The sequence below is a fragment of the Oncorhynchus masou genome, chromosome 24 (assembly GCF_036934945.1).
Source record: "Oncorhynchus masou masou isolate Uvic2021 chromosome 24, UVic_Omas_1.1, whole genome shotgun sequence".
NCBI classification, from domain to species: domain Eukaryota; kingdom Metazoa; phylum Chordata; class Actinopteri; order Salmoniformes; family Salmonidae; genus Oncorhynchus; species Oncorhynchus masou.
In genome coordinates, this window is record NC_088235.1 from 109,819,439 (window position 1) to 109,846,289 (window position 26,851).

The window sequence follows — 26,851 nt, forward strand, 5'->3', positions numbered from 1 at the left end:
CTAGGGCATCTATGTGGGAGCCAACATGTCTGCCTAGGGTATCTATGTGGAACCCAACATGTCTGCCTAGGGTATCTATGTGGGAGCCAACATGTCTGCCTAGGGTATCTTTGTGGGAGCCAACATGTCTGCCTAGGGTATCTATGTGGGAGCCAACATGTCTGCCTAGGGTATCTATGTGGGAGCCAACATGTCTGCCTAGGGTATCTATGTGGGAGCCAACATGTCTGCCTAGGGTATCTATGTGGGAGCCAACATGTCTGCCTAGGGTATCTATGTGGGAGCCAACATGTCTGCCTAGGGTATCTATGTGGGAGCCAACATGTCTGCCTAGGGTATCTATGTGGGAGCCAACATGTCTGCCTAGGGTATCTATGTGGGAGCCAACATGTCTGCCTAGGGTATCTATGTGGGAGCCAACATGTCTGCCTAGGGTATCTATGTGGGAGCCAACATGTCTGCCTAGGGTATCTATGTGGGAGCCAACATGTCTGCCTAGGGTATCTATGTGGGAGCCAACATGTCTGCCTAGGGTATCTATGTGGGAGCCAACATGTCTGCCTAGGGTATCTATGTGGGAGCCAACATGTCTGCCTAGGGTATCTATGTGGGAGCCAACATGTCTGCCTAGGGTATCTATGTGGGAGCCAACATGTCTGCCTAGGGTATCTATGTGGGAGCCAACATGTCTGCCTAGGGTATCTATGTGGGAGCCAACATGTCTGCCTAGGGTATCTATGTGGGAGCCAACATGTCTGCCTAGGGTATCTATGTGGGACCCAACATGTCTGCCTGGGGAGGAACGAGACTTTAGCAGCCCTCCTGTCCGGTGCTTGTGCCATAGAAGAGACAGAAGCTGTCCCCACCGATACTGCTGCTGTGTGGTTGTGTCACGGCCAGGGCGCGGCTACAGCCATGGCAGCATCGACAGCATTCCGTCCTCTCTTCGGGACTTCTGTGAGGATACTACAAGACAACGTCAGGTCCAGCCTGGACACGTCTCAGATTCGATCATCTTTTAAAGCATAAAATTGTGATTTAAGTGTTTTTTAAATTACGTGCAAACATCGAACAACAATGTACAATGTAAAACAAATGTTCAAATTAAGAGAAAAGCTTCCTCATATGCCTACAGCAAGGGTTGGTGAGTAATGGATTACAAAAGTTACATTACTGATTACAATTTTGGACAGGTAAGTGTTTTTATTTAGACCTTTATTTAACTAGGCAAGTCAGTTAAGAACAAATTCTTATTTTCAATGACAGCCTAGGAACAGTGGTTTAACTGCCTGTTCAGGGGCAGAATGACAGATTTGTACCTTGTCAGCTCGGGGGTTTGAACTTGCAACCTTCTGGTTGCTAGTCCAACACTCTAACCACTAGGCTACCCTGCCGCCCCACAGATTGCATTTAGAAAGTAACCTACCCAACCCTGCACCAATGTCAGTGGCTCACACTTCCCGAGCTCTGGTCTAGAAACACGCAACGCGCACTAACGACTTGGACCAGAGCTAACACTCACCCAGACCGATGTGGAGAGAAAAATGTACATTTTAAATTGTATTTCCTACAATTCTACGCATTTTGCCATGTGGCAAAGAGGATACTGTAATTTTATTAACAAATGTCATGCAATTCTACAAATATTGCCATGGGGGCAGAGATATTTTTTGGGACAGAGATATTTTTGAGGCAGAGATATTTTTGAGGCAGAGATATTTTTTGGGGCAGAGATATTTTTGAGGCAGAGATATTTTTGAGGCAGAGATATTTTTGAGGCAGAGATATTTTTTGGGGCAGAGATATTTTTGAGGCAGAGATATTTTTTGGGGGCAGAGATATTTTTTGGGGGCAGAGATATTTTTGAGGCAGAGATATTTTTGGGGAAGAGATATTTTTGAGGCAGAGATATTTTTGGGGAAGAGATATTTTTGAGGCAGAGATATTTTGGGGGAAGAGATATTTTGAGGGGAAGAGATCTTTTTTGAGGCAGAGATATTTTTGGGGAAGAGATATTTTGGGGGGGAAGAGATCTTTTTTGAGGCAGAGATATTTTTGAGGCAGAGATATTTTGGGGGAAGAGATATTTTGGGGGAAGAGATCTTTTTTTTTTGCAGGTTTACAGCTAATGTCCTGCAATTCTACACATTTCATAATGACTTCTGCCATGTTAGTATGATATCTGAATGTGAATGACTAACAAAATCAATGGGGGCCCCACTGGAGGTCAGGGACTCTGGGTAGATGCCCTGTGTGCCCAGTCAGTATTCGGCCATGATTACTACAAGTTTAGATAGCTCACTAGACTAAATACCAAGCTAAAAGTGTTTAGCTTACAGTGTAAATTGAGTGACAGTCAGGAGGTAGGATTCCCTTAACCCAGGTTAATTCTACAAAAGCAATGTCGCAACAAAAAAATGATTGCAACATATTTAATGGAAACGGCAGAGATAAGAGACATTTTCTAAAGATCGACCACATTTTTATTAGTTCAACAGCGTCGGATTTGTCTCTTGTCAAACGTTCTTTATTGCTACAAAATTTGATGATCGAAAAATAGTTTTTGGAATAATTTTGAAGATACGTGATTTCATCACCATAAAACACATTTAATTCTAAACGCTTACTGCTTGCAAAATCTACCTTTTCAACTGTAAAAAATTATGTTTCTTTCAAAAATGTCTGAATTGTTTTGCCTTGCACTAATGTGTTATGGCTTTACACCCCTGCTATATTGTGGATTGAGAGTTACTTGTCTAACAGAACATAGTGGGTGTTCTTTAATGGAAGCCTCTCCAACAGAATCCAGGTAGAATCAGGAATTCCCCAGGCCAGAGTTTCTATGCATGCGGATGACTCAACTCTATGCCGAAGACATGAATGTCGATTAAGGCAGCCCCACGGCGCCGCTCTGATTCAGAGGGGTTGGGTTAAATGCGGAAGACACATTTCAGTTGAATGCATTCAGTTGTACAACTGACGAGCCATCTCCCTTTCCTTTTCCTTTCCCTATACATGTCAGCTACTACAGCAACTGAAATGACTGCAAAACTATATATGTCAGCTACTACAGCAACTGAAATGACTGCAAAACTATACATGTCAGCTACTACAGCAACTGAAATGACTGCAAAACTATACATGTCAGCTACTACAGCAACTGAAATGACTGCAAAACTATACATGTCAGCTACTACAGCAACTGAAATGATTGCAACACTTAACAAAGAGTTGCAGTTTGGATGTACACCGAGAGCTGACATTAATAATATGCATGTCAATCTCTCATGGCTGAAAGTGGAGGAATGATTGACTTCATCACTACTTGTTTTAATGAGAGGTATTGACATGTTGAATGCATCTTGCTGTCTGTTTGAACTACTGGCGCACAGCTCGGACACCCCTGCATACCCCACAAGACATGCCACCAGAGGTCTCTTCACAGTCCCCAAGTCCAGAACAGACTATGGAAGGCGCACAGTACTACAGAGAGCCATTACGACATGGAACTCTACTCCACATCAAGTAACTTATGCAAGCAGTAAAATTGGGTTTAATAAACAGATTCAAAAACACCTTATGGAACAGCGGGGACTGTGAAGCAACACAAACATAGGCACAGACACGTGAATACACACACACGATAGCATATGCACACACCTACACATGGATTTTGTACTGTAGATATATGTTAGTGGAGGAGTAGGGGCCCGAGGGCACACAGTGTGTTGTGAAATCTGTGAATGTATTGTTATGTTTTTTAAATTGTATAAACTGCCTTCATGTTGCTGGACCCCAGGAAGAGAAGCTGCTGCCTTGGCAGGAACTAATGGTGATCCATAATAAACCCCAGGAAGAGTAGCTGCTGCCTTGGCAGGAACTAATGGGGATCCATAGTAAACCCCAGGAAGAGTAGCTGCTGCTTTGGCAGGAACTAATGGGGATCCATAATAAACCCCAGGAAGAGTAGCTGCTGCCTTGGCAGGAACTAATGGGGATCCATTAGAAATACAAATAGAAATTCGTATTCGTATTATACACTGCAGTTTTTAATTTATTTTGTAGGTGTGATGTCATTACGTCTAACCGTTTTAATCGCCACAAGATAATTAAATGGAAACGCACCATAGCAGACAATTGTCGCATCTATTAACGTTCTAAATGTCCAAATTTAGAAACTGCACCTGGTGTATTCTCCAATTCTCCGGAGGCCCAAAGCAACCGCTTATGTCAATTATCCCTGGGACCGGCCCTGGTTGTCTTGAAACCACACAGCCATGTAAACAAACAACAGGTGACCATTGAGAGGTGATGGTTGCATAGCTTACTACTCCTTTATCACACAAAATACAATTTGCTACGTTTCCTCATGTGAAAATTTGTTACAATTTTTCATCATGTGAAAATTTGCTATAATGTTTCCTCATGAAAAATTTGCTAAAATGTTCCCTCGTGAAAAATTCACGAAAATGTTTCCTCGTGAAAATATCCCTAAAATGTTTCCTCGTGAAAATATCCCTAAAATGTTTCCCCGTGAAAATTTGCTACAATGCTTCCTCATGCAAACGCATTGTGTAAAGTTCAGTCACATGTGTTGGGAGCATGCTCAATCAGGCCTACGGTATGTTTCCCTGTGTCGTACTGTCACTTCCATTATTATTTAATCATCTAGATATCATACGAATAATCCGTTATTCTTCCACGCTATTTTGCTACGTTGTGTGATTGCTTCCTGATTGATTAATATGTGTTCGATTGATCCGGGAATAGTAGATAGATTACAGGTCACAGCTGTGAGCAGTGCATTGCATTCGACTGTACGGTTTTATTTTCATTGTGTGACGATCATGTCAAGTGGCAGTATGTGGTAGGCCTACATAGCAGTTTAACGGCAAAACGAAGAAGACCAAAGTGAATGTCTACTTACCAACAGATGTGACCTGGCACAAGGCTAAAAGGGTTGTCTCTATACCGATTGTACAGTGATGTTTTCAAATGCTCTATTGGCTAAACATACATTTACCCTGTAGCCAAGACATGATCAATCTAATAGTGCACAAAATACTGCTTGCACCGCTGTTTTCAGACTGTATAAATATTCTGGACCTAATATAAGGCTAAATATGAATAAAACTGTAAAGGAAAAGGTTATTCTTCATGTATTGGGAATGATTTTTACTGTGTATGATACCTTATGAGGAGTTATCATGAGAAGCTATCATGAGAAGCTATCATGAGAAGCTATCATGAGAAGTTATCATGAGAAGTTATCATGAGAAGTTATCATGAAAAGTTATCATGAAAAGCTTCGCAGGTGTTTCACTGAGTCAAATGGAGATTTTTTTCAAACCTTTATTTAACTAGGCAAGTCAGTTAGGAACAAATTCTTATTTACAATAATAGGCCTAGGAACAGTGGGTTAACTGCCTTGTTAAGGGGCAGAATGACAGATTTGTACCTTTGCAGCTCAGGGATTTGATCTTGCAACCATTTTGGTTACTTGTCCAACGCTCTAACCATTACGCTACGCTGCCACCCCCAGAGTACTGTAAAGTAGCAGGTGAAAGCTAGTATTATCCCAAACGTATTCCTGTTGATAACCCAGTGTGACATGATAGGATTTAATCTACTGTCCCCGAGAGGAAAGTAGAGAGTGTTGCTTCCACATAAATACATAGAGTCAATTGATACAACACACATAGATTAACTTCTTCGTCGTTAGATGACGACTCCAATAGGTCACCAATGTGTTCAATAACTCCAGCCTCGCTCTCTATCAGGGCTGAGGCCAGGCAGACAAATTGTGTAGTAGAATATTAACCAGACCAGATGGTTGCCATGGCACAACTGCTGTAAATTCAATTTAAGGCAGTGCCATCATGACATCATCATCCAGCCAGTGGTGTGTGTATATAAATATACATCCCTCCCCAATCTGAGGGACTTGAGACCGTTTGCTGGGTTCTGGACAGGTAGGCTATAGTCCTAGATAGGAACCTACAGTACAGTACAGTTTAGGTGTGTACGAGTTTGTGTGGGAGCCCTTTGGACTTATAGAGAATCGCTCTTGGCCCTGTGCTGTGTGACTGTTTTAGCAGCTGAAGTGATTGTGAACCATCGACCATGTGTTCGGGTAGCTTTGCCAAGTGTCTGGGTATCACCCTGATCCCCCTGGCCATCCTGTGTGTTCTCTGCAACATCCTTCTCTTCTTCCCTGGGGGGCTGGTCGCAGAAGACAATAACCACATCACCAATGAGGTGTTTTACTTTGGGGGTATCATGGGATCTGGTGTTATGGTAAGTCAACTGTTACTGGGGGAGTGGAAAATGCCATGGCTTTTGGAATGGGGCTTTTAAATTACTTCTAATACTGTAACTCTTTCATGTCAAAATGTCTAATTTCAACGGTTGTATTTGAATGTCTCTATTCAACATGTGGTGAAACATAGGAACATTATAAATATTGGATTGAGTCTATCAGAAAACAGGTGAACGGTTAGGTAGAGATGCGGATGTAGTTACTGGCCTAGAGGTTCTGTCTACATGACAGGGTGGCTTTAGTGAGACGGATGGCCCTTTTAAAACGCTTTGTTTCCTTCTACACAATCTAGGCTCAGGATATTCATTGAGAGGTCAGGCTATTCATTGAGAGGTCGGGATATTCATTGAGAGGTCGGGATATTCATTGAGAGGTCGGGATATTCATTGAGAGGTCGGGATATTCATTGAGAGGTCGGGATATTCATTGAGAGGTCGGGATATTCATTGAGAGGTCGGGATATTCATTGAGAGGTCAGGCTATTCATTGAGAGGTCGGGATATTCATTGAGAGGTCGGGATATTCATTGAGAGGTCGGGATATTCATTGAGAGGTCGGGATATTCATTGAGAGGTCGAGATATTCATTGAGAGGTCGGGATATTCATTGAGAGGTCAGGATATTCATTGAGAGGTCGGGATATTCATTGAGAGGTCGGGATATTCATTGAGAGGTCGGGATATTCATTGAGAGGTCGGGATATTCATTGAGAGGTCGGGATATTCATTGAGAGGTCGGGCTATTCATTGAGAGGTCGGGCTATTCATTGAGAGGTCGGGCTATTCATTGAGAGGTCGGGATATTCATTGAGAGGTCGGGATATTCATTGAGAGGTCGGGATATTCATTGAGAGGTCGGGATATTCATTGAGAGGTCAGGATATTCATTGAGAGGTCAAGATATTCATTGAGAGGTCAAGATATTCATTGAGAGGTCGGGATATTCATTGAGAAGTCAGGAGTGGGATTGGTGGAAGTCATGTGTAGTCTATCAGGCTCTGTGTCCATGCATATTGTATATTGCATTCACGTCTTCACTACAAGTCCCCTGTATGAATCAGAAACCAAATGTATGAGAACGACAAGTGTTTTCCTTTAACTTAAGTGATAAAATTCAGGACAAGATTTTTTACCAGTGAGTGTTTTGTTTGAAGTAGAATCTTTATATGAGGTGCAATTGAAATGATCAAAATGAAAGCCTTTGTGGGGGGGGGGGGTCTTGTCCATTATGCTTGTGTGATTACAGTTGTGTTCAACGTTGACAGTTTGTTTCTGCTTCTAAAGCTGTTATCCTTCACGTCCCTGATGACAGAAACAGTAGAATCCATACTAATCTGATTCCAGCCAATATGATTGTCTGGCTATAGGGAGTATTTATAACTGTTTTCCTGGAATTATCCTAATGGCTGTGGGTAGTGTGATGTCTTTCTGTTCAATAGTTGTGTATCCTAATGGTTGTGGGTGTCCAATAGTTGTGTAACCTAATGGCTGTGGGTAGTGTGATGTCTTTCTGTTCAATAGTTGTGTATCCTAATGGTTGTGGGTGTCCAATAGTTGTGTAACCTAATGGCTGTGGGTAGTGTGATGTCTTTCTGTTCAATAGTTGTGTATCCTAATGGTTGTGGGTGTCCAATAGTTGTGTAACCTAATGGCTGTGGGTAGTGTGATGTCTTTCTGTCCAATAGTTGTGTAACCTAATGGCTGTGGGTAGTGTGATGTCTTTCTGTCCAATAGTTGTGTATCCTAATGGCTGTGGGTAGTGTGATGTCTTTCTGTCCAATAGTTGTGTAACCTAATGGCTGTGGGTAGTGTGATGTCTTTCTGTCCAATAGTTGTGTAACCTAATGGCTGTGTGTAGTGTGATGTCTTTCTGTCCAATAGTTGTGTAACCTAATGGCTGTGTATCTCTTTCTGAGCAGATGATCTTCCCAGCGCTGGTCTTCCTGGGCCTTAAAAACAATGACTGCTGCGGTTGCTGTGGCAATGAGAGTTGTGGAAAGAGATTTGCAGTGAGTACATGGGAACAAACATATCCATGGTAGCTTTCCTATATACTGTAGGTGTTCTGTTCAGTTAAAGGCCTGATTCAGACTAGGAAATGTACGCCTGTCCTACAGGCCTTTCCTATATACTGTAGGTGTTCTGTTCAGTCAAAGGCCTGATTCAGACTAGGACATGTACGCCTGTCCTACAGGCCTTTCCTATATACTGTAGGTGTTCTGTTCAGTCAAAGGCCTGATTCAGACTAGGACATGTACGCCTGTCCTACAGGCCTTTCCTATATACTGTAGGTGTTCTGTTCAGTTAAAGGCCTGATTCAGACTAGGACATGTACGCCTGTCCTACAGGCCTTTCCTATATACTGTAGGTGTTCTGTTCAGTTAAAGGCCTGATTCAGACTAGGACATGTACGCCTGTCCTACAGGCCTTTCCTATATACTGTAGGTGTTCTGTTCAGTTAAAGGCCTGATTCAGACTAGGACATGTACGCCTGTCCTACAGGCCTTTCCTATATACTGTAGGTGTTCTGTTCAGTTAAAGGCCTGATTCAGACTAGGACATGTACGCCTGTCCTACAGGCCTTTCCTATATACTGTAGGTGTTCTGTTCAGTCAAAGGCCTGATTCAGACTAGGACATGTACGCCTGTCCTACAGGCCTTTCCTATATACTGTAGGTGTTCTGTTCAGTCAAAGGCCTGATTCAGACTAGGACATGTACGCCTGTCCTACAGGCCTTTCCTACCCACTTCCCAGTAGAGGGTACTCAGACTTATCTTATGCAGGTCCATAATGCTTTGCAGGCGTGGTTCCCCTGTGCACGGAATACATTCTATTCAACCGCTGAAAACCCTCCCACTTGTTGGCCAACAGATCTTCTCGTGGAATTTTTCATACAATAGTACATTTATCTAAAGCCATCTCTTTAAATTTGGTTTACCTTTAACGACAGACTCACTAGAATACACGGCGAGAACGGTTCAGAATATTAGGGATGAATGACAAAATGCTATCTAAATACATGCATATAATCTCCTGTTCAGCACTAATTGGTAGATAAAAATAAAATACTCTGATCTTGAATATTATTTAGGGTTAGAAAAGCATCAATAAAAAAAAACTGGTTTGGAGCGCCTCATTATATTGGTGAATCAAAAATACAGTGGTTTGACTAATCATGTTTAATCCCCAAAAATATTGGATGTTGAGAAAAGTGTACAATAGGGATTGGACAGTAGTCTTATAAATCTACCCTAATAATCCTCACTAGTCATGGAACTGTGATGACAACCTGTCCAGTCGTGGTGAACCGTGCGCCAGGCTCCAGGTTTGAACTGCTACAGTATGGTCTGTGTTCCATAATGATTCAAATAGGTTACATGCCTCACATTATTGCACTGCTTGTAATACGTTAGCCAAATATGATCCACTAACGCTAGAGATCCTCAGGAACAACCACACTAACGTGACAGAGGAAAGAAAGGTAACCTAACCATTTAAAGGAACGATGCTACATTTAAGGAAACTAACACAAAAGAGACATTTATAAATGTATGTGGGTATAAATGACGGTGGCTACCGATAGTGGCTAATATTTAACAGGATACAAATTGTAAAATATACAGTGAAAGATCCGGGCATATAATTAAAACGTTGTAGAAATCATAAATCAACTCGGTAGGTTTGACGCTCCACTAATTTGCGCAGAGGCTACAGAAGCGTATAGCTTTGGTCTCCACATTTCATCCCACGTTACAAGGCCAGCATTTCATAAACGTACTGTGGAAAAGGTGCTATGTTGAAATGTTTCGCTTTGCTGCCATATGACTGGTTTCACATTTGTCTCCATCTATTACAAGGTAAAATAAATCTAAAACAATTGTCATTTATATTTACAATCCCTTTATCAAATCGGTTTACTCATTTACCCAGCTCTTATCAATAGCTCTTATCAAGTTGTAAATGACAGTGTATTTGGTGTTATGTCTTATCAGGAAAAAGAAAGTAGATGTTGTTCATCGTTTCATTATGAGGGAATGATGTCACGGTCAGAATACGGTGTGGACACAGCTCTGCCACACCTTCGTTGTTGGGGCGGCAGGTGGTAGTTAGAGGGTTGGACGAGAAACCGTAAAGGTTTGCAAGATCGAATCCCCAAACTGACAAGGTAAAACAAACCTGTTGTTCTGCCCCTGAACAAGGCAGTTAACCCACTGTTCCTCGGCCTGTCATTGTAAATAAGAATATGTTCTTAACTGACTTGCCTAGGTAAATAAAGGTAAAGAAAGTAGATAGATGTTGTTCCATTTGGAACCTTATTCATTGTTTCATAGTGAATAAAAGGTGGTGGAATTATGAGGGAATGATGTCACGGTCAGAATATGGTGGAGGCACAGCTCCACCACACCTTCATCTTCAAGGTGGAGATCTCATTGAATGCTATTCTAAATGGTTCAGTTCAAAGGTCAAAATGTAGAGAGAAAAGAGTATAACGTTTCATTCACTTACGCTGAACTCAGGTCTGGGAATTTACCCTTAAAGCACAGGGCATCCAAAGCAGTGCGCCATACTTGTAGACCTAACCAGCCTCTCGCTCACACAGATATTTTTTTTTAATTTATTTTTTTAACCTTTATTTAACCTTTATTTAACCAGGCAAGTCAGTTAAGAACACATTCTTATTTTCAATGACGGCCTGGGAACAGTGGGTTAACTGCCTGTTCAGGGGCAGAACGACAGATTTGTACCTTGTCAGTTCGGGGGTTTGAACTCGGAACCTTCCGGTTACTAGTCCAACGCTCTAACCACTAGGCTACCCTGCCGCCCCACCTAGATTTCGATCGCCCCAAAGCAGGGAGTTCAACTGACATTTCCCATGCCTCCTAGGGACAGAGCCCCCATTATATCGGTGGCCAGCAGATAAGAGCTCTTTGTTTCTCCTACCACCTGATCAATAGTATCATTCCATCTCACACTGGTACCATACTGCATCGTAGGAGGGTGCTGTTGCTTTCAACTGATTTTGGGCAAAAGGATCAATTGATTGTTTGCCCAATGTTGCATTGGTTAGTTCAAGGAAATAATTCTTGATAAAATACAGTATCAAACTGATCCCGGTATGAGACCTGGGCCCGTATCCACAAAGCATCTCATCGTAGGAGGGCTGATCAAGGATCAGTTTTGCTTTTTAGATCACATTGAATCAGATTTATATGGGCAGATCCTAGATCAGTACTCACCTACTCTGAGATGCTTTACACTGAAGTCCATCCCACCGTCAGTATGAACCCTGAAGACTAGTGTTAGTTCTTCCTACCACAGGTTTTAGCTCAGTGGACTAACATGGTTTTCTTAAGTCACTTTTCTTGGATAGACTGGGTTCAATACCCAGATTGATTGATTAAATTGGACCTCTGTAACTATGATCAGTTTCTTCTCCTCAGATGTTCACCTCTATCATCTTTGCTGGGGTGGGGGTTCTGGGGGCCGGCTACTCCTTCATTGTGTCTGCTGTTGCCATTCACAACGGACCCAAATGTCTCTTTACGAATGGCACAACAGAGTTGTGGACCAATCCGTTTGTCAACGGGTAAGAATCCGTTTTACCGCTCTAACACATTGTTGGTAACACATTGTTCATGTTGTGACACAATGTATGTAAATCACTCACTCACCCGCATTCAACATGAATTCCACACGACACAATGTATGTAAATCACTCACTCACCCGCATTCAACATGAATTCCACACGACACAATGTATGTAAATCACTCACTCACCCGCATTCAACATGAATTCCACACGACACAATTTATGTGCAGTGTGCAGAGTCTTATTGAACCTTTTCTGAACTCTCTGTTGTCCACCAGTGACTACCTGAATAACCACACCCTGTGGGAGGGCTGTAGAAAGCCTGAAGGCATCGTGACCTGGCACCTGACTCTGTTCTCCATGCTGCTGGTCATGGGTCTGCTGCAGGTTGTGCTCTGTGCCATCCAGGTCGTCAACGGTCTCATCGGAGCCATCTGTGGAGACTGCTGCTGTGGTGGGGGTAAGAGGACACTGTTGTATTGAAACAACCTCCAGTCTAGCCCATAAACCCAATTGGTACACATTTTTTTCCAGTTGACCACACCTGATTTAATTAAATGTATTAAATATGAGACTTGGAGCTGCTCAGCCCCAGACCTAGCTCCACCCCCAGTCCCAGACCTAGCTCCACCCCTAGCCCCACCCCCAGTCCCATCCCTCCAATAAGGGCTAGACCCTTTTCTTCCACCTGTGTCACTGACCTCTCAGCCATGTTATCTGACCATGAACTTCAGTAAGCTAAGCAACAATTAGCTCATCCATGATTGACACACCAATACACTGTATAAATATGTTTGTTTGAGAGTAAGAATTGATTTGAATCTTTTTGGAAAGTTATTGTCCTGTTTGTTTTTCAGAGTAGTGATGATGCCGTCTGAGGATCTGTGAGCCCCTCAGAAGAAGACCGAAGACTTCTTATATCGACGACACTGACTGGCTTTCTGAGGTCCATATGATTTTGTTAAATATGTTTAAAAAAATATTTATTTTTATTTTTAAAATCGACCATTTCCAAAACTACCTAGCTTGATGGCCTTTTGCTTGGGTGGTCGGTCTTATGACAGCAGAGGACATTTAAGAGCCACATTAAGTATTTCTATATTTAACTTTTTAAAATGTAATTAAATCAAACTTCTTATTCAATATGTTAAAAACATGGAAGCACTTTCAACATTTCATAGTATAATTCCATATTAGTTTGTACCTTAAAAAGACAGAACACTTGACATCTATTAAATATTAGTCTCTGGGCTTATTTCAATTGCAAATTATTTTCAATATTCAAAAACACATGAAAACCCCCTTCAATAGGAGGTTTATGACAGAGTGTGTACACACTGTGGGCCACACCTGTGTGAGTCTTATCGGAGAAGGCTTGTGGGTGTCATTTTATAACTTTATTCTTGCTAGTTCCTGTTTAATGGAGGGACATGACGAGATTCCCTCCTCTGTGTCAATGTTTACTGTAACGCCACAGGGTTACTAAGGAGTCTGTCGTGTCGGGTTTTCAGGGACTTTATGGTGGGTTCCGCTATATTATACAAAACACACTGCAATGTAGCTTTCTCCAACCCTATTTACATATATCGATGGTAGAACCTGAACATTTACATTCTTGTTAGAACATTCACCCAGGACTCTCTGGAAAACAGAGGCAATTGTTACTGAGTGGATTATCCTAGCTAAATAAATACAAATGAAATTAAACTTGATATACATTTCTCTGGGTAGACTAAGATGGCCTTGGTGGGAGGTATTTGGACTGCTCCCTGTTGTATGGAGTGGAATTATGAAGGTGGGGGGCGGGGGGGTATGTTGTTTTGTATACTAGCTTATTTTACCTAGAGAATAATAATGTTCGTAGGTCATTTTTAGCTCTGTATACGGTTGTGTGTGATCTGTGGCTTGTTGTGATGGTGATCTTCTGTAATAAAAGGCATCAATAAAAAATTAAAAAACAACAAAGATCCACGGTTCTGACGCCATTTTATTCTTTATTTTCTTATTTTTTAAAACATGTTACTGTAATTTTCAGACTCCTTGCCGAGGTTACATCATGTAAAAATGAAGTCCACACTGCCGGGATAGGATACAGTATGCGGCCATTTTGTTAGTCTGATTTTCATCACCAATGAGCATGCCTTCAACATTCCAAGAACCCTGTAACTACTGACAACACACCCCCGTCCCCATCCTACCATGCAGCTGTAGCCTAGCCACTGCGCTATACTGCGCTATATATTGCTACATCCTGTCTATTCCATTCCATGTCATGTCACTCTATGCACCTTTAGTCAAAATATGTGCTCCACACCAAACCATTTCCTCAAACCCTTAACGCTATAACACCACCTCTGTGTTCTATGTTCTCATAGAATCTCTCTCTTTCATCTGGTCTTAATATCCCCCAAAGTATAGATTTACAAAGAGACAATCTGATACAAATGCTATCATCCATTTAACTTGTGTCCTTCATACTGGTGCAACCTTGAATTGTGTCCCCAGTAATGGTGCACCAACAGCCCTGCCAAGTTTCTCCCCCTAGAGCCTGGAACAGCACATCATTCAAACGAAAACACAAAACAGGGAACCTCCCTGACACAGAGACACCAAGAGAGGCAGCTGTGTGATTGGATTAAAAACCTTGCTTGATTCTAAAAAAGACCTCATCAGCTGTGCATGAGTTAGCATATTGCTGGGCATGGGCACGAGTTAGCATGTTGCTAGCCCTGTCAGAGCTAGCCTTCTTTGGCCATGCCTGGGTAATAGAGGCCTCCAATCTCTGAAACCACACCACATCGTCACACTCTTTCCCCCAATCCACACCACTCCAAGGACACAGGTGGTAGTGATGTGATAACTATGTGCCCCCACTTCAGCTCGTCACCTCTCACGCCCCTCTTCACCTCGTCACCTTGTCCCTTCTCACACCCCCAGTGTGTTTTGGTGTGCATTGAACACCCCCCTCACCCTCCCTAAACTCAACAACCCCCCCCAGTTCACCTGCCCCTACCAAGGATCCATCACTCCCTCACCTTCTTAGTTCTAACGTTCTACATAGTAACCAGACTCAGTATAGTCACAATATAAGGTCGGGCTATAGACCACCTAACGCTAGGAATAGCCAATATGTCAATCAACATGCAAATACAAAAACTGAGACAAATGTAGAAAAAAAAAGATCAGAGCAGATTGTGTTGTGGGGTTGGCATGTTAAAACAAGATCCGAATGCCAACCCCATGCCAATCCAATCTGACAATTCACTAATAATCCTCTAAAAAACGTATAGGCACAATAACCTCTGACCCTATGAAAAGACTATTGTTGCATAATTCCCCGTAGAACAGATATTAGAAGGAAGACAAAAAAAGTCCTTTCTGCAAAAAAAAACAACCAAAAAACAGACCGAAGACCAAGGAGAGTTTGCGTATGAAGGATTATCAAGCGTCAACGCATATTGAAACTAAAACGTCTGGTGATCATCTAACTTCAACATTCACTTCATGATCAGATATATTTCAATCATTTTGCTGATTTGTAGTGCTTTGAAATCTCAATTTCATTAAAAAAAAAAAAAAAAAAAAAAAAAAACATTTTAAAAATTGAACAAAAGAAATAGAATCATAGCTCTTGATAAATACAAAAAAATGCTAACTATATTATAAGTCCTACAAATGGCACCAGATGCAAAGAACACATGTAGGCTATTTTACAGATCAAAAAAAAACAAATACTATAGTATGATATTTTTTTTTTAAATGTACGTATTAGAATACAGAATTTGACATTGTTTCATAACTGAGGCATGATATTTTAGTGTTCAATTAGCTACATTGGAGTACAATTATTAAAATGACAAAAAAAAAACTAAAAACAGTTCTGTTTAAAAATCAAACTAAGTACAATTTTAAAGTTTTAAAGCTTTTGTAGTGACATTGTAGCGAACAATAGGAAACATTATTTGGTATACAACACACTTTGTTCCCATGGCTACTAATGCTGATGTAGAAGTGAATCTGTAGTTAAAAATAAAATTATGAACAGAAACAACAGTAACAGTGTGGATTTTTAATTCAAACCCAAACTGACAGTTAAAATACTGTTGGTGATTGATCATTTGTTAGAGAAGAAGGTTTACAGTGCTGTAGCCGACAGACGTGCACTACTAAGAACCTACAGATGGGACAGCCTTGTTGCCAGTAAAGAGCCATTTCATAACTACAGTAGCTTAAGCAATAGCGCCACCTGGTGGTAAAAAAGCCTCCCTGCATACATTTAGTCATGACAAAGCAATACCATTGGACGCCAATACATTTTTTTCACCAAGTACTTGTTCCACAGAGTGTCACCCCAAGAGAGACAGGAAAGCTGTAAAAAAATAACATCGATTGGGATTCAAAAACCAGGGTGGGGAGAGTCTAACAGAACATATAAAACTACTAACTTTTGTTACATTACAGTTTTCACTTTAACACGTGTCATGATTTGATTTGATTTTTGTTCTCTCAAGGCTTTGGTTAATACTCTTTAGATATCTTTAACCTGAACTGAACTCAGATTGATAGGTGGTCGGGCAGACAGAGGGGGTATTATTACTGGACACGTGAAACAACAAAATCAATCAAGCTGATTTGAATAGGTCACCAAAGGCAGCACAGACAGAGTCTTTAGATACGTGGAGTCTCTCGTCCTGTTTGTTGGGCGTGTGTGTGGTGTGTGTGTGTGTGTGTGTGTGTATGTGTGTGTGTGTGTGTGTGTGTATGTGTGTGTGTAGAAGGTGTGTGTGTGTGTGTTTGTAGAAGATGTGTGTGTGTGTGTGTGTGTGTGTGGTGTGTGTGTGGTGTGTGTGTGTGGTGTGTGTGTGGTGTGTGTAGAAGGTGTGTGTGTGTGTGTGGTGTGTGTGTGTGTGTGTGTGTGTGTGTGTAGAAGGTGTGTGTGTGTGTGTGTGTACGTGTGTGTGTACGTGTGTGTGTACGTGTGTGTAGAAGGTGTGTGTGTGTAGAAGGTGTGTGTGTGTGTGTGTGTGTGTGTGTGTGTGTGTGTGTGTGTGTGTGTGTGTGTGTGTGTGTTTGTAGAAGATGTGTGTGTGTGTGTGTGTGTGTGTTTGTAGAAGATGTGTGTGTGTGTGTGTGTGTTTACAGCCAGGTGAGGAAGGGCTCGCTCTTGTTGAGGACTGACTCCACATCGTTGAGAATAGGGATGAGGTCCGCTCCCTCCAGGGTTCCCAGGTCCACGTTGGTCCCTGGCAGGGAGTCCAGGAAGTCTGGGAAGCTGCTGTGCTGAGACACGTTCATACTGCCCGCCTGGGCCATGCTCTCACCTGGAGGGAAGGGGGGAGAGAACGGGGAGTCAGAGTGAGTGGTAGTAGTGACGTGGTGGTGGTGGTGGTGGTAGTAGTGGTGACGTGGTGGTGGTAGTAGTAGTGGTGACGTAGTGGTGGTAGTAGTAGTAATGGTGACTTGGTGGTAGTAGTAGTAATGGTGACTTGGTGGTAGTACTAGTAATGGTGACGTGGTGGTGGTGGTAGTAGTAGTAGTAGTAGTAGTAGTAGTAGTAGTAATAATGATGGTAGTAGTAATGGTGACGGTGGTGGTGACGGTGATGGCAGCCGTAATGCTGGTGGTAGTAGCAATGGTAGCGGTAGTAGTAGTGGTGATGGTAGTGGTAGTAATGGTAGTGGTGGTGGTAGTAGTAATGGTAGTGGTGGTAGTAGTAATGGTAGTGGTGGTAGTAGTAATGGTAGTGGTGGTAGTAGTAATGGTAGTAGTAATGGTGATGGTAATGGTAATGGTGATGGCAGTGGTAGTAGTAATGGTGATGGTAGTAGTAATGGTAGTGGTGGTGGTAGTAGTAGTAATGGTGGTGGTAGTAGTAATGGTAGTGGTGGTGGTGGTAGTAGTAATGGTGATGTTAGTGGTGATGGTAATGGTGATGGCAGTGGTAGTAGTAATGGTGATGGTAGTAGTAATGGTAGTGGTGGTGGTAGTAGTAGTAATGGTGGTGGTAGTAGTAATGGTAGGTGTGGTGGTAGTAGTAATGGTAGTGGTGGTAGTAATGGTAGTAGTGGTAGTAGTAATGGTGATGGCAGTGGTGGTGGTAGTAGTAATGGTAGTGGTGATGGTAGTAGTAATGGTAGTAGTGGTGGTAGTAATGGTAGTAGTGGTGGTAGTAATGGTAGTAGTGGTAGTACTAATGGTGATGGGAGTGGTGGTAATGATGATGGGAGTGGTGATGGCAGTAGTACTAGTAATGGTAGTGGTGGTAGTAATGGTAGTGGTGGTAGTAATTGTAGTAATGGTGATGGCAGTGGTAGTAATGGTGATGGTAGTGACAGTGGCAGTAGTAATGGTAGTGGTAGTAATGGTAGTAGTACTAGTAATGGTAGTGGTGGTAGTAATGGTAGTAGTACTAGTAATGGTAGTAGTAATGGTAGTAATGATGGTAGTAATGATGGTAGTGGCAGTAGTAATGGGAGTGGTGGTAGTGGCAGTAGTAATGGGAGTGGTGGTAGTGGTAGTAGTAATGGTTGTAGTAGTAATGGTTGTAGTAATGGTTGTAGTAGTAATGGTAGTAGTAATGGTGATGGTAGTGATGGTGATGGCAGTGGTAGTAATGGTGGCAGTAGTAATGGTAGTAGTAGTGATGGTAGTGGTAGTAGTAATGGTAGTGGTGGTAGTAATGGTAGCGGTGGTAGTAATGGTTATGGTAGTAGTGGTAGTAGTAATAGTGATGGTAGTGGTAATGGTGGTAGTAATAGTGATGGTAGTGGTGGTGGTAGTAGTAATGGTAGTGGTAGTAGTAATGGTAGTGGTGGTAGTAATGGTGGTCGTGGCAGTAGTAATGGTAGTGGTGGTAGTAATGGTGGTCGTGGCGGTAGTAATGGTGGTCGTGGCAGTAGTAATGGTGGTAGTGGCGGTAGTAGTGATGGTAGTGGTGGTAGTAATGGTGGTCGTGGCAGTAGTAATGGTAGTGGTGGTAGTAATGGTGGTAGTGGCAGTAGTAATGGTAGTGGTGGTAGTAATGGTGGTCGTGGCGGTAGTAATGGTAGTGGCAGTAGTAATGGTCGTGGCGGTAGTAATGGTGGTCGTAGCAGTAGTAATGGTGGTCGTGGCAGTAGTAATGGTGGTCGTGGCAGTAGTAATGGTGGTCGTGGCAGTAGTAATGGTGGTCGTGGCAGTAGTAATGGTGGTCGTGGCAGTAGTAATGGTAATAGTAGTGATGTGATGATGACGATGACAGGTCCATTTTCCATGTTTAGCCTTTTATCGTCACTATTATTTGTTATATTTCTACTATTGACTTACCATTTAGTTTGAGTTTTATTTGTATTATTGTTCATTATTTTTATTACAATGTTTATTAAACACATTGTTGCTTTGGCAAAATTGACAATGTTTTTCATGCCAATAAAGCAGCTTGAATTTGAGAGCGAGAAGGTGAGAGAGAGACGGCGGGAGAACGTGGACTACCTGTGTCCATCTCCTCCATGTTATTAAGGAAGTCCTCTGGGGTGGTGGGGATGCTGTAACAGCCCAGTCCCAGGCCACTGTCTGTGCTCTGCTCCCGGGAGTGCTGGAAGTGACCACTGTGGATCACAGAGGAAAGGGAAAAACCATATTAATCAACTGATCCCGTCTAATAACCAGATAGAAAAGAAGAAGGAGAAGAGGGAGAGAGGCAGAGGGGGTGTTGAGAAAGAAGGGAGAATGAGGGGAATAAAAGAGAGAGAGGGGGAGAGAGGCAGAGGGGGTGTTGAGAAAGAAGGGAGAATGAGGGGAATAAAAGAGAGAGAGAGAGAGAGAGGCAGAGGGGGTGTTGAGAAAGAAGGGAGAATGAGGGGAATAAAAGAGAGAGAGAGAGAGAGGGAGAGAGGCAGAGGGGGTGTTGAGAAAGAAGGGAGAATGAGGGGAATAAAAGAGAGAGAGAGGGAGAGGGAGAGAGGCAGAGGGGGTGTTGAGAAAGAAGGGAGAATGAGGGGAATAAAAGAGAGAGAGAGGGAGACGGATGAGAAGAAACAGAAGCACATCATTACAACACGGTACATGTGTAACCGATGGGAAATGGCTAGCTAGTTAGCGGTGGTGCGCGCTAATAGCGTTTCAATCGATGACGTTACTCGCTCTGAGGCCTTGAAGTAGTTGTTTCCCCTTGCTCTGCAAGGGCTGTGGCTTTTGTGGCGCGATGGGTAACAATGCTTCGTGGGTGACTGTTGTTGATGTGTGCAGAGGGTCCCTGGTTCGAGCCCGGGTCGGGCGAGGGGACGGAAGTTTACTGCTACATATAGTCATAATATGACATTTGACATTACTTTATTATTTTGGAAATTCTGTGAGTGTAATGTTTACTGTTCATTTTTTATTGTTTATTTCACCTTTGTTAATGATCTATTTCACTTGCTTTGGAGTGGTTAACATATGTTTCCCATGCCAATAAGACCCTTTGATTTGAATTGAGTCTGGAGTGCACTTGCCTGTTGAGGAAGGGATCAGATCCATTGGTGGGCATGTTGCCCTGGGTCATGGGCTGGGCAGGGTTGCCACCAGGGGTGGGCGCTTGTGCCATGCTCTCAGAGTCCACAGGGAGCTGTCTACACAGTGCCACCTCCTAGGGGGAAGCAATAGGCAGCAGGGGGAGGGAGAAGGGGGAGAGGAGGGAGAGAGAGGAGAGGGAGAGGAGGAGAGAAGGAGAGGAGAGAAGAGAAGAGGGGTGAGAGGAGAGATTCAAGATTACTGAAACTATGTTCATTATTGTCCAGGAACACATTGTGTACTACACCACTTGAGAAACATTTGCTTTGTTTTTACAGTGTTTTTACAGCCCTATAGTAGTGAGTGTGTGAACTACACAGCAATTATATGATGTGAAGACACACACACACACACCTCAGGGCGGGATTGGCTAATAGTCTTAAAGGAAGTGGGCTATGGGATAAGTTAGAGGTTTGTGGTTGCTGCCGTAAGATAACGTTACCCAACCACACAAAGACAGGTCTACACTGGTGGAATTAGGAGGGGGGGGGGGCAATGCTACCCTTCAGCTGTGCCACTGCCCTGACATGGTATCTAGGGTTGGGTCGTGTCAGTCTCACAACTAACTCCCACTGCCCTGACATGGTATCTAGGGTTGGGTCGTGTCAGTCTCACAACTAACTCCCACTGCCCTGACATGGTATCTAGGGTTGGGTCGTGTCAGTCTCCCTGTCTGGGGCACAACTAACTCCCACTGCCCTGACATGGTATCTAGGGTTGGGTCGTGTCAGTCTCCCTGTCTGGGGCACAACTAACTCCCACTGCCCTGACATGGTATCTAGGGTTGGATCGTGTCAGTCTCACAACTAACTCCCACTGCCCTGACATGGTATCTAGGGTTGGGTCGTGTCAGTCTCCCTGTCTGGGGCACAACTAACTCCCACTGCCCTGACATGGTATCTAGGGTTGGATCGTGTCAGTCTCCCTGTCTGGGGCACAACTAACTCCCACTGCCCTGACATGGTATCTAGGGTTGGGTCGTGTCAGTCTCCCTGTCTGGGGCACAACTAACTCCCACTGCCCTGACATGGTATCTAGGGTTGGGTCGTGTCAGTCTCCCTGTCTGGGGCACAACTAACTCCCACTGCCCTGACATGGTATCTAGGGTTGGGTCGTGTCAGTCTCCCTGTCTGGGGCACAACTAACTCCCACTGCCCTGACATGGTATCTAGGGTTGGGTCGTGTCAGTCTCCCTGTCTGGGGCACAACTAACTCCCACTGCCCTGACATGGTATCTAGGGTTGGGTCGTGTCAGTCTCCCTGTCTGGGGCACAACTAACTCCCACTGCCCTGACATGGTATCTAGGGTTGGGTCGTGTCAGTCTCCCTGTCTGGGGCACAACTAACTCCCACTGCCCTGACATGGTATCTAGGGTTGGATCGTGTCAGTCTCACAACTAACTCCCACTGCCCTGACATGGTATCTAGGGTTGGGTCGTGTCAGTCTCCCTGTCTGGGGCACAACTAACTCCCACTGCCCTGACATGGTATCTAGGGTTGGGTCGTGTCAGTCTTCCTGTCTGGGGCACAACTAACTCCCACTGCCCTGACATGGTATCTAGGGTTGGGTCGTGTCAGTCTCCCTGTCTGGGGCACAACTAACTCCCACTGCCCTGACATGGTATCTAGGGTTGGGTCATGTCAGTCTCCTGTCTGGGGCACAACTCACTCCCACTGCCCTGACATGGTATCTAGGGTTGGGTCGTGTCAGTCTCCCTGTCTGGGGCACAACTAACTCCCACTGCCCTGACATGGTATCTAGGGTTGGATCGTGTCAGTCTCACAACTAACTCCCACTGCCCTGACATGGTATCTAGGGTTGGGTCGTGTCAGTCTCCCTGTCTGGGGCACAACTAACTCCCACTGCCCTGACAAGGTATCTAGGGTTGGGTCGTGTCAGTCTCCCTGTCTGGGGCACAACTAACTCCCACTGCCCTGACATGGTATCTAGGGTTGGGTCGTGTCAGTCTTCCTGTCTGGGGCACAACTAACTCCCACTGCCCTGACATGGTATCTAGGGTTGGGTCATGTCAGTCTCCCTGTCTGGGGCACAACTCACTCCCACTGCCCTGACATGGTATCTAGGGTTGGGTCGTGTCAGTCTCCCTGTCTGGGGCACAACTAACTCCCACTGCCCTGACATGGTATCTAGGGTTGGATCGTGTCAGTCTCACAACTAACTCCCACTGCCCTGACATGGTATCTAGGGTTGGGTCGTGTCAGTCTCCCTGTCTGGGGCACAACTAACTCCCACTGCCCTGACAAGGTATCTAGGGTTGGGTCGTGTCAGTCTCCCTGTCTGGGGCACAACTAACTCCCACTGCCCTGACATGGTATCTAGGGTTGGGTCGTGTCAGTCTCCCTGTCTGGGGCACAACTAACTCCCACTGCCCTGACATGGTATCTAGGGTTGGGTCGTGTCAGTCTTCCTGTCTGGGGCACAACTAACTCCCAGTGCCCTGACATGGTATCTAGGGTTGGGTCGTGTCAGTCTTCCTGTCTGGGGCACAACTAACTCCCACTGCCCTGACATGGTATCTAGGGTTGGGTCGTGTCAGTCTTCCTGTCTGGGGCACAACTAACTCCCACTGCCCTGACATGGTATCTAGGGTTGGGTCGTGTCAGTCTCCTGTCTGGGGCACAACTAACTGCCACTGCCCTGACATGGTATCTAGGGTTGGGTCGTGTCAGTCTTCCTGTCTGGGGCACAACTAACTCCCACTGCCCTGACATGGTATCTAGGGTTGGGTCGTGTCAGTCTCCCTGTCTGGGGCACAACTAACTCCCACTGCCCTGACATGGTATCTAGGGTTGGGTCGTGTCAGTCTCCCTGTCTGGGGCACAACTAACTCCCACTGCCCTGACATGGTATCTAGGGTTGGGTCGTGTCAGTCTTCCTGTCTGGGGCACAACTAACTCCCAGTGCCCTGACATGGTATCTAGGGTTGGGTCGTGTCAGTCTTCCTGTCTGGGGCACAACTAACTCCCACTGCCCTGACATGGTATCTAGGGTTGGGTCATGTCAGTCTCCCTGTCTGGGGCACAACTAACTCCCACTGCCCTGACATGGTATCTAGGGTTGGGTCGTGTCAGTCTTCCTGTCTGGGGCACAACTAACTCCCACTGCCCTGACATGGTATCTAGGGTTGGGTCGTGTCAGTCTCCCTGTCTGGGGCACAACTAACTCCCACTGCCCTGACATGGTATCTAGGGTTGGGTCGTGTCAGTCTCCCTGTCTGGGGCACAACTAACTCCCACTGCCCTGACATGGTATCTAGGGTTGGGTCGTGTCAGTCTCCCTGTCTGGGGCACAACTAACTCCCACTGCCCTGACATGGTATCTAGGGTTGGGTCGTGTCAGTCTCCCTGTCTGGGGCACAACTAACTCCCACTGCCCTGACATGGTATCTAGGGTTGGGTCGTGTCAGTCTCCCTGTCTGGGGCACAACTAACTCCCACTGCCCTGACATGGTATCTAGGGTTGGGTCGTGTCAGTCTCCCTGTCTGGGGCACAACTAACTACCACTGCCCTGACATGGTATCTAGGGTTGGGTCGTGTCAGTCTCCCTGTCTGGGGCACAACTAACTCCCACTGCCCTGACATGGTATCTAGGGTTGGGTCGTGTCAGTCTCACAACTAACTCCCACTGCCCTGACATGGTATCTAGGGTTGGGTCGTGTCAGTCTCCCTGTCTGGGGCACAACTAACTCCCACTGCCCTGACATGGTATCTAGGGTTGGGTCGTGTCAGTCTCCCTGTCTGGGGCACAACTAACTCCCACTGCCCTGACATGGTATCTAGGGTTGGGTCGTGTCAGTCTTCCTGTCTGGGGCACAACTAACTCCCACTGCCCTGACATGGTATCTAGGGTTGGGTCGTGTCAGTCTTCCTGTCTGGGGCACAACTAACTCCCAGTGCCCTGACATGGTATCTAGGGTTGGGTCGTGTCAGTCTTCCTGTCTGGGGCACAACTAACTCCCACTGCCCTGACATGGTATCTAGGGTTGGGTCATGTCAGTCTCCCTGTCTGGGGCACAACTAACTCCCACTGCCCTGACATGGTATCTAGGGTTGGGTCGTGTCAGTCTTCCTGTCTGGGGCACAACTAACTCCCACTGCCCTGACATGGTATCTAGGGTTGGGTCGTGTCAGTCTTCCTGTCTGGGGCACAACTAACTCCCACTGCCCTGACATGGTATCTAGGGTTGGGTCGTGTCAGTCTCCCTGTCTGGGGCACAACTAACTCCCACTGCCCTGACATGGTATCTAGGGTTGGGTCGTGTCAGTCTCCCTGTCTGGGGCACAACTAACTCCCACTGCCCTGACATGGTATCTAGGGTTGGGTCGTGTCAGTCTCCCTGTCTGGGGCACAACTAACTCCCACTGCCCTGACATGGTATCTAGGGTTGGGTCGTGTCAGTCTCCCTGTCTGGGGCACAACTAACTCCCACTGCCCTGACATGGTATCTAGGGTTGGGTCGTGTCAGTCTCCCTGTCTGGGGCACAACTAACTCCCACTGCCCTGACATGGTATCTAGGGTTGGGTCGTGTCAGTCTCCCTGTCTGGGGCACAACTAACTACCACTGCCCTGACATGGTATCTAGGGTTGGGTCGTGTCAGTCTCCCTGTCTGGGGCACAACTAACTCCCACTGCCCTGACATGGTATCTAGGGTTGGGTCGTGTCAGTCTCACAACTAACTCCCACTGCCCTGACATGGTATCTAGGGTTGGGTCGTGTCAGTCTCCCTGTCTGGGGCACAACTAACTCCCACTGCCCTGACATGGTATCTAGGGTTGGGTCGTGTCAGTCTCCCTGTCTGGGGCACAACTAACTCCCACTGCCCTGACATGGTATCTAGGGTTGGGTCGTGTCAGTCTTCCTGTCTGGGGCACAACTAACTCCCACTGCCCTGACATGGTATCTAGGGTTGGGTCGTGTCAGTCTTCCTGTCTGGGGCACAACTAACTCCCACTGCCCTGACATGGTATCTAGGGTTGGGTCGTGTCAGTCTTCCTGTCTGGGGCACAACTAACTCCCACTGCCCTGACATGGTATCTAGGGTTGGGTCGTGTCAGTCTCCCTGTCTGGGGCACAACTAACTCCCACTGCCCTGACATGGTATCTAGGGTTGGGTCGTGTCAGTCTCCCTGTCTGGGGCACAACTAACTCCCAGTGCCCTGACATGGTATCTAGGGTTGGGTCATGTCAGTCTCCCTGTCTGGGGCACAACTAACTCCCACTGCCCTGACATGGTATCTAGGGTTGGGGCGTGTCAGTCTTCCTGTCTGGGGCACAACTAACTCCCACTGCCCTGACATGGTATCTAGGGTTGGGTCGTGTCAGTCTCCCTGTCTGGGGCACAACTAACTCCCACTGCCCTGACATGGTATCTAGGGTTGGGTCGTGTCAGTCTCCCTGTCTGGGGCACAACTAACTCCCACTGCCCTGACATGGTATCTAGGGTTGGGTCGTGTCAGTCTCCCTGTCTGGGGCACAACTAACTCCCACTGCCCTGACATGGTATCTAGGGTTGGGTCGTGTCAGTCTCCCTGTCTGGGGCACAACTAACTCCCACTGCCCTGACATGGTATCTAGGGTTGGGTCGTGTCAGTCTCCCTGTCTGGGGCACAACTAACTACCACTGCCCTGACATGGTATCTAGGGTTGGGTCGTGTCAGTCTCCCTGTCTGGGGCACAACTAACTCCCACTGCCCTGACATGGTATCTAGGGTTGGGTCGTGTCAGTCTCACAACTAACTCCCACTGCCCTGACATGGTATCTAGGGTTGGGTCGTGTCAGTCTCCTGTCTGGGGCACAACTAACTCCCACTGCCCTGACATGGTATCTAGGGTTGGGTCGTGTCAGTCTCCTGTCTGGGGCACAACTAACTCCCACTGCCCTGACATGGTATCTAGGGTTGGGTCGTGTCAGTCTTCCTGTCTGGGGCACAACTAACTCCCACTGCCCTGACATGGTATCTAGGGTTGGGTCGTGTCAGTCTTCCTGTCTGGGGCACAACTAACTCCCACTGCCCTGACATGGTATCTAGGGTTGGGTCGTGTCAGTCTCCCTGTCTGGGGCACAACTAACTCCCACTGCCCTGACATGGTATCTAGGGTTGGGTCGTGTCAGTCTCCCTGTCTGGGGCACAACTAACTCCCACTGCCCTGACATGGTATCTAGGGTTGGGTCGTGTCAGTCTTCCTGTCTGGGGCACAACTAACTCCCACTGCCCTGACATGGTATCTAGGGTTGGGTCGTGTCAGTCTCCCTGTCTGGGGCACAACTAACTCCCACTGCCCTGACATGGTATCTAGGGTTGGGTCGTGTCAGTCTCCCTGTCTGGGGCACAACTAACTCCCACTGCCCTGACATGGTATCTAGGGTTGGGTCGTGTCAGTCTCCCTG

The 26,851-nt window shown here is 45.5% G+C and overlaps 2 protein-coding genes across 3 annotated transcripts in view; one reads left to right on the forward strand and one right to left on the reverse strand.

Moving 5' to 3' along the window:
• Nucleotides 1-5,932: 5,932 nt before the first annotated feature.
• tm4sf4 (transmembrane 4 L six family member 4) lies at nt 5,933-13,876 on the forward strand. The gene is made up of 5 exons (XM_064936112.1): nt 5,933-6,297; nt 8,238-8,327; nt 11,761-11,906; nt 12,188-12,369; nt 12,767-13,876. The coding sequence occupies exons 1-5, from the start codon at nt 6,124-6,126 to the stop codon at nt 12,769-12,771; spliced, it is 597 nt and encodes a 198-aa protein (XP_064792184.1). The 5' UTR covers nt 5,933-6,123; the 3' UTR covers nt 12,772-13,876.
• Nucleotides 13,877-13,878: 2 nt separating this feature from the next.
• Nucleotides 13,879-26,851, reverse strand: part of LOC135513258 (WW domain-containing transcription regulator protein 1-like) — an 84,021-nt gene continuing 71,048 nt past the window's right edge. Inside the window, exons 4-6 of one of the 2 annotated variants that reach the window (XM_064936110.1) lie at nt 20,381-20,511; nt 19,380-19,495; nt 13,879-17,230 (exon numbers count right to left, since the gene is read on the reverse strand). In XM_064936110.1, the coding sequence (XP_064792182.1) occupies nt 17,046-17,230; nt 19,380-19,495; nt 20,381-20,511 (432 nt within the window). In that variant the 3' untranslated portion in view covers nt 13,879-17,045. Of the gene's footprint in view, nt 17,231-19,379; nt 19,496-20,380; nt 20,515-26,851 lie in introns of both variants that reach the window. The other variant, XM_064936109.1, reaches the window with a different exon arrangement.